Source organism: Psammomys obesus, unplaced genomic scaffold (assembly GCF_907164565.1).
Source record: "Psammomys obesus unplaced genomic scaffold, mPsaObe1.curated_primary_1811, whole genome shotgun sequence".
Lineage (NCBI taxonomy): Eukaryota > Metazoa > Chordata > Mammalia > Rodentia > Muridae > Psammomys > Psammomys obesus.
This window is the reverse complement of record NW_026596051.1, coordinates 14,857,656-14,872,701: the sequence shown is the minus strand read 5'-3', so window position 1 is coordinate 14,872,701 and position 15,046 is coordinate 14,857,656. Positions and strand designations below refer to the sequence as shown.

The 15,046-nt window shown below is 40.6% G+C and overlaps 1 protein-coding gene across 4 annotated transcripts in view; it reads right to left on the bottom strand.

Moving 5' to 3' along the window:
• Mtmr3 (myotubularin related protein 3) overlaps window positions 1-15,046 on the bottom strand; it is an 80,017-nt gene that overhangs the window by 17,887 nt on the left and 47,084 nt on the right. For all 4 annotated transcript variants that reach the window (XM_055623887.1, XM_055623888.1, XM_055623889.1 and 1 more), the window contains 2 exons: window positions 6,753-6,849; window positions 3,842-3,955 (listed from right to left, as the gene is read on the bottom strand). In XM_055623887.1, coding sequence (XP_055479862.1) covers window positions 3,842-3,955; window positions 6,753-6,849 — 211 coding nt within the window. The remainder of the gene's footprint in view (window positions 1-3,841; window positions 3,956-6,752; window positions 6,850-15,046) is intronic.

Below are 15,046 nucleotides of genomic sequence, written 5' to 3'. Positions count from 1 at the left end.
TGTGTGTGTGTGTGTGTGTGTGTGTGTGTGTGTGTGTGTGTGTGTGTATGGGGAGAGAACCAGAAAAGGACAACAGACCTCCAAAGTCCTGTAATTACAGGCAGTTGAGAATGACAAGTATGGATGATGGTAACCAAACTCCATTCATCTGAAAGAGCAGTAATACTATTTAGCCAACTCTTCAGGCCCAATAAATACTTAAAAAAAAAAAAAAAAAAAAAAAAAAAACCTGATAAGCAAAAATCCAAAGGTCTATCAATTCTATGTCCTGAAGAAAATGCCCATATTCTTTAAAATGCTCTTGAACTTGTACCTGCAAACCTGCACACAGATGGTACCTTTACATAAAACACAGTACTCCATTCCTTTTTCTTCTTTCAGGAACAATGTAAAAATTTTAATCTTTAAATTCACAAGTAATAAATTATATTTGATGGTAACCAAATCCCACTAGAATAATTTGCTTATAGGTTTTCAATCCTCCCTCACTGGGAGCAGCAAGTAGCTAACAGTAGACATTACCAACACCAAATTGGTTCACACACAAATGAAACAAATGACATGAAATTCCATGGATTCTTGCCATGTCTTCCTATTAGGCTGGAAAACCACTGATTAGAATGGCTGCAAACTTCCCAAAAAAGGATGGAGGGCCTTTCCTGGGCATCCTCTGTCTCTGCAAGGCTTCCTAGCACTGAGACAGAATAGGAGATAGCACTCTGGTCTTGGGTTGCCAGAGTCAACCGAATCACAAGTATAAGCAGTCTCTTAATCTCCTGAAATGCTTTATATTGCATGAAGAATAACTCAAACAACTAAGTTACAATCACTTTAAAAGGTTAAATAAAAAAGAAAATAAAATGAAACAGGCATTTTACTATTTCAACAACAGAACTTGGAAAAATAAAAAAAGATAAAAGTCTAGTAAATAAACGAACTTACACAGAATGCTTCCATTTTATATGAAAATGCAATGGCTTTAGCTGCCTCTAATTCAATGGTCAGGCAAGCTCCCCATCTGATGAGGGGTTTCTAATGATCACCATGTAAACAGACAGAGGTACTGTCAGCTGCGCTACAGATGGAGGCCTTCCAAGATCATGCTGTGTTACAACTCCACAGCTCTAATTAGGTACTGGTTCAGTTCAGTATTGCCAAGTAACTGCTGCTAGTGACCTCAGAAATTACTGCTGCAGTCCACACGTAACTAAATGTAGGAAACATTGAATTTAGAGGCATTCAATTTAGAGGCAAACCACCTGTGGTGGTTTGAATAAAATGTGACAGTTTGAATTGAGACTAGCCCCCACAGGCTCATATGTTTAAATGCTTAGTGCCACTATTTGTGAAGGATTAGGGGGTGCGGTGCGGTCTAGTGAAGAGTAGGTGTGACCTTGTTTTGGGAAGTCTGTCAATGTGGGTAAGCTTTGACGTTTCAAAAAAGCCCAGCCAAGCCCTGTTCCTCTTTTTCTTGGCCTGTAAATCAGGATGCAGCTCCCAGGGACTACTCCAGAGCCATGAGTACTGCCATGCTCCCTGCATGATGACAGGGAAGTAAACCTCTGAAACTATAAGCTAGCCCTCAGTTAAATGTTTTCTTTTTATAAGAGTAGCCTTGGTCATGGTGTCTCTTCACAGCAATAAAACAGTGACTAAGACATCACCTCTGCTGGCATTGAACAGTGGTGGAATGTCCTGAAAATTCTTCAGCACACCCCTCAAATAACTAAACAACATAGGAATCCAATTTGAAGAGCAGAGACATAAGGCACACATCCTGGAACAGAGTGCGAGCAACTCCAGGAAGCCAGCTTGATTTACATGGGCTACACCAAAAAACGTTCAAGTATAATCTTAACAGATTTTCTTTCCAAGGCTGACAGTGAAAATTTCCTTTTATGTATATATTCTAGGGTCCCTATAATGGGGGAACCCATACTTTCTAGAATAACATTTTAGAAAAGAAAAAAAAAAAGCTAATTAAAAAAAAAATCACATTCTAAGGAGCTTTTCTTAACTAGTATACTTAGGTTTTCTGCCTAGGGAGAGGATTCACTTCAGCCTCTTACTCAGAAAGTGAGAGACCTCTCCCCTTCTGCCCCAAGCCAGCGAGTCTCAACAGATGCCAGGCTAACACGGCTACTGGGCAGAAGAGCAGCCAGCTGCCTTCCCATTTTCATAATCCCTTCAGTGCTCACTCTAACTCCCATGTCACTCTCACCACTCCAATGACAGGTAGATCTGGTGACCTACTTTTCCAGTAGTATCTGAAAACAAAAAGTGATAAAAATGGAGATCGAAGGCTTAATGGGTCCCATTGAGCCACAGCAAATATCTTTTATATTGTGTTTCAGGGTGGGCATCAGAATTGTCTTCAATAGGCTAAATGAATAAGCTGGTTACCTTCACAGGAATGCCACAAGAAATACATCTTCCTAGAGCCTTAATATTTGAGAGCAATGGCTCCTAGTATGGCAGTTTTTAACTAAGCCATTGTTTTGACTCACCTTGGGCAGAGTCTAAAAAGTCTACAAACCAAAAAGTTAAATGGGGAATGTTAACATTACAAGACCAGTATGACTTCCTAAATACTTAACATGATTGTAAACAGCAAAAAGGTCACTGACTTATAAAGCTAGCACTCCACTCCAAATGTCACTTTAAGCCATTGAAGTGTGACGAGACCCTCATTAACACAGCACATCTATAAGGTAAGAAGTACCTTTCCCATTCTATTAATCAGAAGCAGACTGGAGTCAATTAGGGTGCCACAGTCTGAACACACAGGAAGTTAGGTCAGGGACTCCAGAACCTACACTCTGTCTCTATATTGCCCACCCCTTTCTAAAACTTGTACCCCTTAGCTCCTATTTACATAGCTAGTCCCTCAAAATTAAAATCCCTCTGGCAGGGAAGAGGAAGGATTGTTAAGAGCTCACGACACAAGAATATGCCCCTCTCCAAGGGTGTAAGAACATCAAATACTTGGTGGAGAAGACTCAGGTGGAGCTGCCTGCAGTTCTGTAGGGGTCGCCAGTGATGCGCTGGGAAGTTTTTCAGTGGTGTAGCTACTTCTGAATCTTCTACATTCCTATAACTCCTTACCCATGCTCCTGTAAGCAACCTGAAAAGCTCCAACTGGGCAGCAAGCTAGACTCAGGTGGAACCATTTCTTAGATCAGCTGTCAGTGTCCTCTGGGATTAACAGAGGTTTGTTCAAGAAGTCACACATCAGCTCTCGTGCCTTGCATCTCTGAAACTTTCTAACCAGGCCCAGTTGTTTTTAATTCTATTTCAAAACAATAGTCCTTTCACACATTAAAGCGACAACCATAAACACCATTAGAGTTCACTCAGCTCTATTTTAAATCTCACCAATCTTTCAACACAAAAGCTCTGATACACATCGGAAGCTAAATGCAGTGAAAGAATGTTATCCTGAACTAACACTTATTTTTTTTTGAGACAAGGTCTCCTTGTGTAGTAGCCCTGCCTCGCCTGGAGTCCTTATGTAGTCCAATCTAACCTTTCTAAGTCACACAGATCCACCTGTCTCTATTTACTGAGTGCCAGGATTAAAGGTATACACTGCCACAGGTGGCCTGACACTTCTTCTATTAAGATGTTTTCATCAAGGTTCACTCACCAGCTAGAGTTCTGGACACAGTGAGTGCTAATGTTTTTCTTTCTGCAGGCACAGTTTTAGCAATGAGGAAGCATGGGATTGCTAGGGACTGTCTCTAAACCCAACCCCACCCTGCAGTTGCTAAGTGAGCCACTGTGGACATAGCAAGCTACATGCAGTGGGGCAGTGGCACCTGGGCTGGTCTGTCTTACTTACCTGTAAATGACAGCAGGGATGCGCTTCCAGGATCTGAAGCCTGCCACACTTTCTAGTTCTTTGTCAGTGATCCAAGCAGGTACTATGAGCTCCTGAGGATAACTACCACATAACCTGTTGACAAGAAGAGTGGTAAGAAGAAAGGAGAAAGCAAAGGAGGTAAGATTCAGGAGTGAGAGAGAGATGCAGAGGGACACTACATGAGCCAGGACTGGGACACTACTCATGCCATATCAGAGCTATTTAAAAAGGTAATGAGGGTGCTTGTCTATCATGTTTTAAGAACCTATAGTCACTCTCTAGCACAGAAAAAAAAAAAAAAAAAAATGGAAAAGACAAACTGAGGAGGCATTATTTGAGGTTTTTGGTAGCAATGAAACAAGAGTTGAAGGACATTCTCATTCTCCACGATTATTCTCCAGTGTGTGTATGTGTGATTTTTAAGTACTGGAATAGTCTGTTCAGTTACAGAAAGAAGCATCTATGTCACCTCTCCTAGCTTCAGTTTTCCAAGCTCTTCTCAAAGGAAGCATGAAAAGGACAAAGCCCACCATTTCAGATCTCCAGTGACCTCTTCAGATACTTACTCTCTCATTTGAACCAGGATGTCCTAATTATAAGTAACAAGTGCAGCCAGAAGTTACACAGATACAATAAACAGTAATTATCCCAGTGAGCCAAATTAATAATGTGAACAAGCTATTAATCATAATTTCTATAACACACACTACAGAAGAAACTGAACACTATGCTCTCTGTCTCTTACTCTCACCCTCTCTCATTTTAAAACAAAAGGTCGTAGATGCATTCTAGGCAAGTTGGTGACATGGGACAAAGTACTTCCAACAGATTTACAGAACATTATCACTAGGTAATCTTCCTTTTGAGCAGTGAAAGCAGTATGAAAATTTAATCCTAAAACTCAAAAGCCATCTGTGCTGGCTAGTTCTTATGTCAACTCAACATAAGCTAGGGTTATGTAAGAAGAAGGAAACAAGAAAATTCCTCCATAGGATTGGCCTGTAGGCATTTTCTTGATTGATGACTGATGCGGGAGGGCCCAGCCTACTGGACAGGTGGTCGGTCCTTCATGGTATAGAAAGCAGGTTGAGCAAGCCATGGAGAGTAAGCCAGTAAGCAGACTTATCCATGGCCTCTGCTTCTGTTCTTGCCCCAAGGTTCCTACCCTGAGTTCATGTCCGGACTTCCTTTGATGACTGTAATGTGGAAATAAAAGCAAAACAAAGCCTTCATCTTGAAGTTGCTTATTGGTGTTTTACTTCAGCAATAGAAACTCTAACCAAGATACCATCACCTCTACCACCCTGCCCTACTCTACACATTAGAAGGAGACTCAGGACTTAAGGGTTTTGATCACTCTATGCTACATCTTTCTTTCCTCTTCTCAATTTCTAGAAGATAAAGAATTAGAAGTTTAAAAGTCACTGAGCCAGGAGGATGGCAGTGATTGAGAATAGCCATACAAACTTCCTAACATCCATTCAAATGCTTTAAAATGACCTGTGACAGTGACCATGGCAATGACTCTAACAACTTGTTTTGTTCTTTTTATTTTGTTTTATGTTTAAGAGTAGATCTGGCTCTCATTCTTTAGCAGCAGGATGACTGTTCCACAGTCTCAGAGATGAACTCGCTCATATGAAATGGTGATGCTGTGCTCGCTGTCCAGCAGACACCACACCTGTTCTACTCAGAGGTTAGCTCTGCTCTCTGTGGTCAGCAGTTCCACTGTAGGAAAAAAAAGCAGGTTCCACTCAGCAAAGCCTGTGTAGCCTCAGAGTTTCTACAGTTTTTCTCTCCTCCAACCTGCCTCTGAGAAGTGCTCTGTGTGAAGCTCTTGTGTCTTTGTAACCCCCAGGCTCTTAACTTCTCAGCTAGGCCCCATGGGAAGAGTTGCCATGAGTGGTAGATTTTCTAGTGAGAAATGGCCAACAAACAGACCAAAAAAAGATAGCTATTATAATTTGAGGTAAGTGAAAAGATCAAAAGATGATTAGTGATGCAAAGAAACTTATGGGGAGAATATGTTCATTTCAGTCAGTCTCCTAGACAATGCTGTTTTACAGAAACTTAAATTGCCAAAACCACAGTGTTTAGCCGCCTTCTCTCACCAAAGCACTTAACATGTTTTAAGAAAACAGGTAATGAATGAACATTTAATGATAGTTATTTAACATTTAATGGCTAAATGACTACAGCTATGAAAACTTTGCCATTAAGATTAGCAATGAGAGACTGGGGATATTACTCAGTAGGAAAAGGACTTGCTATGCTATCCTGAGTACTCAAGTTCAGATCCCCAGTGCCCACTTGAAGAGCTGGGTGTAGTGAATGTGCCTGTAATCCTAGCATTGAGGAGGTAGAGACAGGATGGTCCTTAGAGCCTGTTGGTCAGCTACTCTTGCTGAAGTGGCAAGTCCAGCTTCAGTGAGAGACCCTGTCTCAAATATAAAGTGACAAGTGATAAAGGAAGACACTCAACACTGGCTAGCTGCTGGCCTCTGCCCACACCTGTACAGGTGCATGAACACATACACATATGCACCGCTTAAAGTACATTCATTCTATCTCTACTGTAATGCAAAAGTGGTGATGAAAGCACACTTCTGGCCACGGTAAGCGTAGTATCACCTAGACATGCACGTGGCGGGAAGAAAGGAGGCCTGCAGAGGTTGAAAGGAAGGTTTCAAAAACTTATTAAGCAAGGATCATTTTCCACTCCAGAAATATTTAACAAAAGGTTCAAGAAGAACTCTGAAGAGCCTGAATTTAGAGTTAATAAAACTCTATTTCAAAGTAGCTAACTTTAATGTTCTACTACCTGAGAATCAGGGCTTCTGTTAAAGGTACAGGCTGTGAAACACAGTCTACAAGTATCCAGGTAACTCACTTGTATTTCTCATTGATGTTGGAAATCCTCCAGGCATTGTTCATATCAAAACCCATCCGTTCCACTTCATTCTTAAACCTTGAAGTTACATGTTCCCCTAGAGACAGAGACAGACAGCAGAAACAAAGAAATAAATATTATTTTGCAAAATGAAAAGCATAAACCACCACTACCTTTGCTCTATTCTACTTAAATTGTTTTAAAGGCAGGGATATATAAATAGATAACATATGTTTAGCTTTAGTTGAAAAAATGGGGAGGTTTAGACTACAGAAAGAAGACAGGCACTTGTAATCAATCCAAGTACTCAGGAGATAGAGGCAGGCAGATCTCTGTGAGTTCAAGGCCAGCTTGTTCTACAAAGTGAATCCAGGACAGCCAGCACTCTATAGTAAGACACTGTCTCAGGGAAAATAGATGTATTATTTAAACTCTCTACACGTACTGCTGCACTCATTTCTGCACTCATTTTTTCAGAGGGCAAACACTTTGGGGGAGGTTAGTACAGCACATCTCTCTGCCCCCAAAGCCCATGTTCTTTCTTGTAACCACACAGCCTACGTTTTTACTTCCACACTCAGACTGACAGTCTACATAAAAAGAAATAAAATCCATCTTCAATCACAATTGGTAACATAGATTTAAAATTCTTTATCTGAAGCCCTCTGGTCACATTTCAGAACCTGGGAGTTTTCTGGCTTTTAGAAAGCTAAGGTAGTATATGTATTCTAACACTACAGTTACAATTTCAACAGGGGCTACTTACGCATTCCTAGTTCCTCACTGGAACACATAGATTACTTCACACCAAGTGAGGTAACTGTGTTAGCTCAGCTCAGGTCAAACTGGTTAAGCTCAGGTTAAGAAATGCCTTCTGCTTTTTTCAAAGACTGGAAGCAATCAGGCAAATGGTCATAGGATCCTAACAACCAGTGATCAGAAATCTCAGAAAATGAAACTCTAGGCATCTGTAAGAACACAACCCTCTCACCTAGCTATAACCTGGTCACATCTTTCTTAAATGTGGTCCTTTCTTCCTTAAGACCATAACAAAGGTACAGCCAGACCTAATTAGACTTAGATAGTGATTTCCTAATTCTAGAGCAGTACCTTACCAAATAAAACCAGAGAGCAGGATCCTAATACGTGCAACCCACGTTGGAAGCTATAAAACAAATGTGGGTAAGGCTAGAAGAAAGTACAACAAACAAAGTACACAATAGACTGCTTTGGAAAAGAAAAGGATAAGGTTTTGTTCTCCTTGGGGGATGAGCTTCAGAGCAGAAAAACACCAACTGCTTGGAAAAAAGCCAATCTTGTAACACTATGTCCCATTTAAACAACTTTTGATGAGTTTAAGCTAAATATCACACACTTCCGGAAAAAGAACTCTAAAAAGATGATGCTCAGACAGGCAGGAAGAAATAACAGTTAAATCTGGCCCATTTGGATAAGCTTTAGAAGTAATGCAGCAGACTCCTAAATAGGATAAAAAGCTATCTGAGCTTAGAGCCATCTGTCAACAAATCAAGGAGTAGTGGCCCTTAGGAGACCAAACAGGGGCCTTTCACTTAGAAGCTGTAAAGCTGGCAACTTTCAAATTTGTTAAAAGAAGATATCCCATGGGGCTGGAGAGATGGCTCAGCAGTTAAGAGCACTGGCTGTTCTTACAGAGGTTCTTATCAATTCCCAGCACCCACATGGTGGCTCACAACTGTCTATAATGATATGTAATACCCTCTTCTGGTGTGCAGATGTATATGTAAACAAAGGACACACACACACACATATATATAATGCACAAATAAATACATCCTTGTCTTGCCTGGCCTCAGGGGATGAGGATATACTCAGTCCTGATGTGATTTGATGTGCTGGGGAGGGCTGTCTGATACAGGGGGAAGGGGCTCCCCTTTTCTGAGAGAAGGGCAAGAGGGGAAGAATGAGAAGGAGGCCTGTGAGGAGCAGGAAGGAGGGGGTACCTGTGGGATGTAAAGTAAATAACTGAAAAAAAAATTAATGAAAAATATACCTTTAAAAGAGAAAGATGTCCCTTCTTCCTGATATTCCTTCAAGTTTTACAAAAATAGAATACATTTTCATTAATGGTCTTTAATACTAATACCTTAGTTTTAGGATAAACAGATATGGTAAAAGGATCTTGTGATTTAAAAAAATAACCACTGGCATCTGGGTGCCACCTTGTAGACAATCTATTGTTTAAGGTTGAGCTATGCTGAAGACCTGGAACAGGCAACAGCCATAGGGCAGGAAGCCCATTTAAGTTGCCAAAGCCAGGTGGAGAGACGTTTTGAGAGGGAGTTGTGGCCCAGGAGCAGATCTCATTAGCTGACAGTAACTGTAGACTTTGAGAGCCCTGATCTTCAGGTCAGTAGGTAGATCAGGGTCTTGAGCAGCCTCTCTGAGGCTCTACACTGGGGTCTGAAAATGCTAAAGCTCCATGATCAATACTCTGGCACTTAGAAAGTATGAAAACAGTCCTTCACCCATGCAGATCTCAGTGCTGAGGGACACTTTTCCCATTCTCCACTTGAGAGAGATACTCTCTACCTAGAACCCAAGAGTTCACAGTAGATAGGAGAATCTGCCTAGCCCACCAACTAAAAAGGTTAAGTGTGGCACCGGGAAGGGGAGCTACCCAAATGAAGAGGGCTGTGGCAGACATTAGATCCTCCTCCAGCAGGGGCTGAAATGAACATAAATCTGAAAGATCAGCCATCTCTAGGTACAGCCGACCTTCCCCTTCTTCTCCATGCATGTAACTGGCAGTCTGCCACCTGAAAGTGCTAACATTCAACTCTTCCTCCAGTTCTTTTATACTACATTTGTGGTAGTATTTTCACTTAGGGAACTTTTAAAAGTTTTCATTTATTTAAAAAGTATGTATGGATGTTTTGGCTGCATGTATGTATATGTATCACTTGCATGTCTGGTGCCCATGGAGTGCAGAAGAAGGCATAGAATGGAACTGGAGTCACAAATGTTGTGAGATGCCATGTTAGGTGCTGGGAATTGAACCTTGGTCTTCAGGAAGAGCAGCCAGTGCTCTTAGCTACTGAGCCATCCCTAAAGTCTAGGCTTTGTTTTCAGTTCTTATTCTTCATAAGTTAATCTGGTATAGTATTTCCTTTCCTCTTTTTATTTTTCCTCTTACATCTCTCATTATTTTTCTTCTTATGATATTTTGATAATATTTTGACTTTATTTTAATGATTTCTGGAGAGAGGATGTCAAACACAGCCTAGGTTGGTTCAAAGGCTGATTCTCCTGCTTCTATCTCCCCAGTATTAGAATTACAAGCATGCTCCCCCATGCCCAGGATATGTCCCATGCCATCTTACTACCTTTTAATTAAAGAAAACACACACACACACACACACACACACACACACACACACACACAGCCTCATGGTTTTGTTTTGTTTTTTATTTATGTATTTATTCTCATTATTGTTTTATGTATAAATGCAGGTTCATGGCATGCATGTGAAAGTCAGAGGCCAACTAACTTGTGGTGGTCAGTTCTCTTCTACCATCTTGAGTTCTGGAGATCAAAGTCAGATCATAAGCAGCAAGCATTTTCACTTGCTGAGCCATCTCCCTGGCCCATGTTTTAAATTGTACTCCAGTCTTTACATTTATCTAATTAAACATTTTTTTAGATCTCTATGTTTTATTTTATATGTCTGAAGTTTTGTCTGCAAGTGAGTATGTGCAACACTACTTGCCTGGTGCCTTCAGAAAACAGAAGGAGTCAAGTCCCTGGGATTAGTGTTACAGAGGATTGTGAGTCACCATGTAAATGCTAGAAGCCAAACCTTTCTGCAAGAGCAGCAAGTGCTTTAAACTACTGAGCAATCTCTCTATCCCCCTCATCCATCCATTTTTGGTTTTTCAAGGCAGGGTTTCTCTGTGTAACCCTGGCTGTCCGGAACTTGCATTGGAGACCAGGCTGGCCTTGAACTCACAGAGATCTGCCTGTCACTGCCTCTCAAGTGCTGGGATTAAAGGCATGCACCCCACCTGGCTCTTCATCTAATTTATATATATATAAATTAGATATATATATATAGTCTCAAGTCTCACAAATAGTATATCTTTTTTGTTTTACTGTTACTTTATTTTTTCTAAATCTCCTATTTTCTTTCCCTTCCATAATTTCCCCACTTGTCTTTCTCTATATTCAACCTTTCCCTGCTTCCTTCATCTCATCCATTTACTGTTTCTGTTTGCCCTGAGTAGTTATAACCTCACAACACAGTCTACATTAATTTTGCCATTTTCTGTCCCATAGTCATTGCCAATGTAGGAGTGTGCTTTAATTAGATTCAAGTGGATTTCTCTTTCTCATGTGAGATTTTTTTTTTTTTAAACAGCTTTTAGGAACTTCATTTTCCTTCCACCTTTTCCCCCTTTGCTCAGGTGTCTGCAGAGGAGCTCAGGACCACTCAGTGGTGGCGCCAACCCACTCAGTGGCCTGTGCTGTGGGAGCTGCTGACCAGTACTCAGTGGCTGGCTGGGCACTCCAGTCTTCAGTAGGGAAATCTGGATGGGTACAGAGGGCACTGCACACTTTCAAACCAGTTTGCCACCTCCAGCTAAGCAGCAGTGAACTCAGGAGCTGGTGCAGTCCATTTGCCCTGGAATTCCTCCTTGATTCACAGCCTTCTCAGCAACAGCCTGCTCCTCCTCCTCCATCTCTTCTGGGTCTCTGTAGAAGTAAAGAGCAGGTATAACCTCCCATGGGTGCTCATGGGAGATAGTGCCATGCATGCGGAGTACTTTCTGGGCCAGGATCCACCACATCACACCCAAAGAGTAAGCTCCCTTGTTGTTACGTGGGATGGCAATGTCCACATAGAGCAGAGGAGAATCTGTGCTGCACAGAGCGATGGTGGGTAGGTTGACATAAGAGGTCTCTATGAGAGTCTGGTGGTCAGCCCTGGGATCAGTTACCACTAGAAGCCATGGCTCCCTGAAAGCTGCATTAATCAGTAAGTAAAGGTCCCAGGTGTGAAGCGGCCAGCAATTGGAGTGGCTCCAGTTGCAGCGACAAACATCAGCACAGCTTGCTGGCCAGTGTTACTGAAGGAAATGACACTGACAGCAGCAGAGTTTTCAATGGCAACAATAGCCCAAGCTGCAAGCAACAGCTTCTCCCAGGTCCTCTTCAGATTTATGATGTAGATACCATCACTCTTTCTTCTGTAGACGTATTGCTCCATCAGGAAGTCAAGACTGGTGCCACCTAAGTAGGTTCCTGCGGCAGGAATTGAGGACATCCTCCTCCTTCATCTGCAGGAGATCAAGGGCTTCATACATTGTGTAAGTTTCCCTTTACATTACAATGGGAATCAAGAACAATGCCACGTGGACCCGGCCCTGGGCAGCATGGAAAAGCCTCTTGTGTGGTTTGACACTAACATTACAAAGTTTATTTTCTTCTTTTTTAGTGGGAGTAAGGCCCCAAGATTAAGCATAGACCAGAAGGGGTGCCCAAACCACCAGATTCACAAATCAAAAGTAGGAACAGAAGACACATGAAAGCACAGAGTATTTTAACTCCTCAACTTCTGAATTCAAAGATATTGCCAGATGAAAAATCCAAGGTTTTTTTTTGTTTTGTTTTTGTATGGTGAAGTGATAGGTGTCCTCAAAGAATATGCAACCAGCAGTGAGCTAAACTCAAGAGCTAAAGAGGAAATCAGCAAAGAATATAGACAAAGTCAACAAAGTGGATGAAAAATCAGCAATACAAATGATAAAACAACATGGAAGAAAAATTCAGCAAGAGGATTGTAATTTTTTTTTAAAAAATGTTGGAAATGAAGAACTTAGACTCAAAAAAAAAAAAAAAAAAACAAACAGAATCAGTGGAAAGCATTACCAATCATGCAGAAAAACCTCAGGGATGGAGGCCAAGGTCAAGAAAAGACAGCATTAAATAAATGGCCAGGTACAGTGGTGCACACTTTAATCCCAGTACTCAAGAGACAAAAGCAGATGGATCTCTAAGTTTAAAGTCAGCCTAGTCTATATAAAGTTCCAGGCTAACCATATATAGTGACACCCTAACTCAAAAACAAATATAAACATAACACTGATAAACACTGGGTCACAATCAAACTTAAGAGCTACAGAACAGAAGTGGAGATTAAAAACTAAAGGCTGGCTGAAGAGATGGCTCAGCAATTAAGGGTGCCTGCTGCTCAAGCATGAGGACTAGAGTTCAATTCCCAGTGTATGTGGCACATCTGTAACCTGAGCACCAAGGACACCAAGACAGGATTGCTAGCACTCATTTGGCTGCCAGCCTAACTGAAAACCATGAGCTCCATGTTCAGAGAAAGACCATGCCTCAGAAAGGCATCCAAATGCATGCACGGGTGAGTGCACTGAGCTCATTCAGTCAGTACTAAAGGTATCAAATGTTCAATAAGATGGTAACAAAAACTTCCAAAACCTAGAGAAAGGACATTCAAAATCTCAAAGAGACAATGCCAGAGAACTTCTCTAACACATATTAGAGTCAAATGTCAAAAATGCAAAGCAGCAAAGAACTTTATAAACTATTAAGAGAAAAACACCAACTCACCTAACAACGGCAAACACATCAGAAAAACCTTGAGATACCTCATCAGCAACCCTAAAAGCAGGTAAGCACTGTGTGATTTATTTCAAGCCCTTAAAGTAAATAACTGCCAACCAAGACTGCTATATCTGGCAAAGCTATCTTTTAAAACTTAAGCCATATGAATCATTTCAAAACAAGCATGAACTAAAGCAGTTGACGACTACCCAGCCCAGTACTGCAAAAGATAATTAAAAGAACACTATCCACAGAGGAGGAAAAAGGACAGTCTCAGTCACAAGTGCACATGAAAGAATAAGGCTCATGAGAATAGATGAACACTGGAGAGCACAGTAAAACAGCACACCCCTAAAATTAACAAGAAAGAGCAAACAATAGCAACACACAACCAGAAACACTACAGTAATTAGTAAACACCTACCAATAAAATTATAACTATAAATGGCTAACATTTACCAATAAAAAGATGCAAGACTAGCTGACTGGACTAGCTGACAAGATTCAACTATCTATTGTCTCCAAGAAACAGATTTCATTGGCAAATCCACATAAAGCTGTTATTGCTATTCTCATATGTGATAAAGCAGACTTAGAATCAAAATTAACCAGAAGAGATAAAGTCCATATATTAATAAAGAGAACAATTTATTAAGAAGATATAAGAGCTGTAAACACATATGCACCAAATGCTGGGGCTTCCAATTTCATAAAACAAACATTAATGAAGATAAAAAGGTCACATAATTCCTGATACAATAATTGTGGGTGACTTTAATATCCCACTCTCATCTTTAGACATGTAATCCAAATAAAATTCTACAAAGAAACTTTAGAGTTAAATTACATCATAAACCAAATGAATGTAACAAACAAACTTCTACAAAACATATACTGAATATACATACATTCTTCCAGTAGTTCCTAGAACCACTGCTGAAACAGAGCACATTCTAGGACATAAAGCACTTTTTTTTTTTTTTTTAAAGACAGAGTTTCTCTGTGTAGCCTTGGCTGTCCTGGAACTCACTCTGTAAACCAGGCTGCCCTCAAACTCACAGCAATCCACCTACTTCTGCCTTCCTGAGTGCTGGGATTAGACGTGTACTGCCACTGCCTGGCTATAAAACACTATTAACAACAACCTAAGAACTAAAATAAGTTTTCGTATCTTGTCAGATCACATGGAATAAAACTAAAACAGCAAGAAAAACCAAAGAAACTGTACAAATACTTCAGAACTGAACAATACACTCTGAATAAGTCACTCAAGAAACCAGGAAGGAAATTTTTATGTTTCTGGAATCAAATGAAAATAAAAACACAATTTATCAGAACATTTGGGATGCATCTAAGGCACTTCTAACAGGAAAGCTTATAGCTGTGTTTACATTTTTAAAAAGCTATTTGTAAACATTAAAAAACAAAACAAACAAAGAAAAAACATAACCCCAAAGAAACTAAGCATACTGGAAAGGCACATCTTTAGTCTTTGGAGGAGGCAGAAACAAGCAGATCTCTGTGAGTTAAGGCCAGCCAGGGCTACAGAGTAGGCTCCAGGACAGCCAGGGCTACACACACACACACACACACACACACACACACACACACACACACACACCCCTGTCTCAAAAATCCAAGTAAAATTTAAAAAATTAAAAAAATTTATTCATACACATACTCA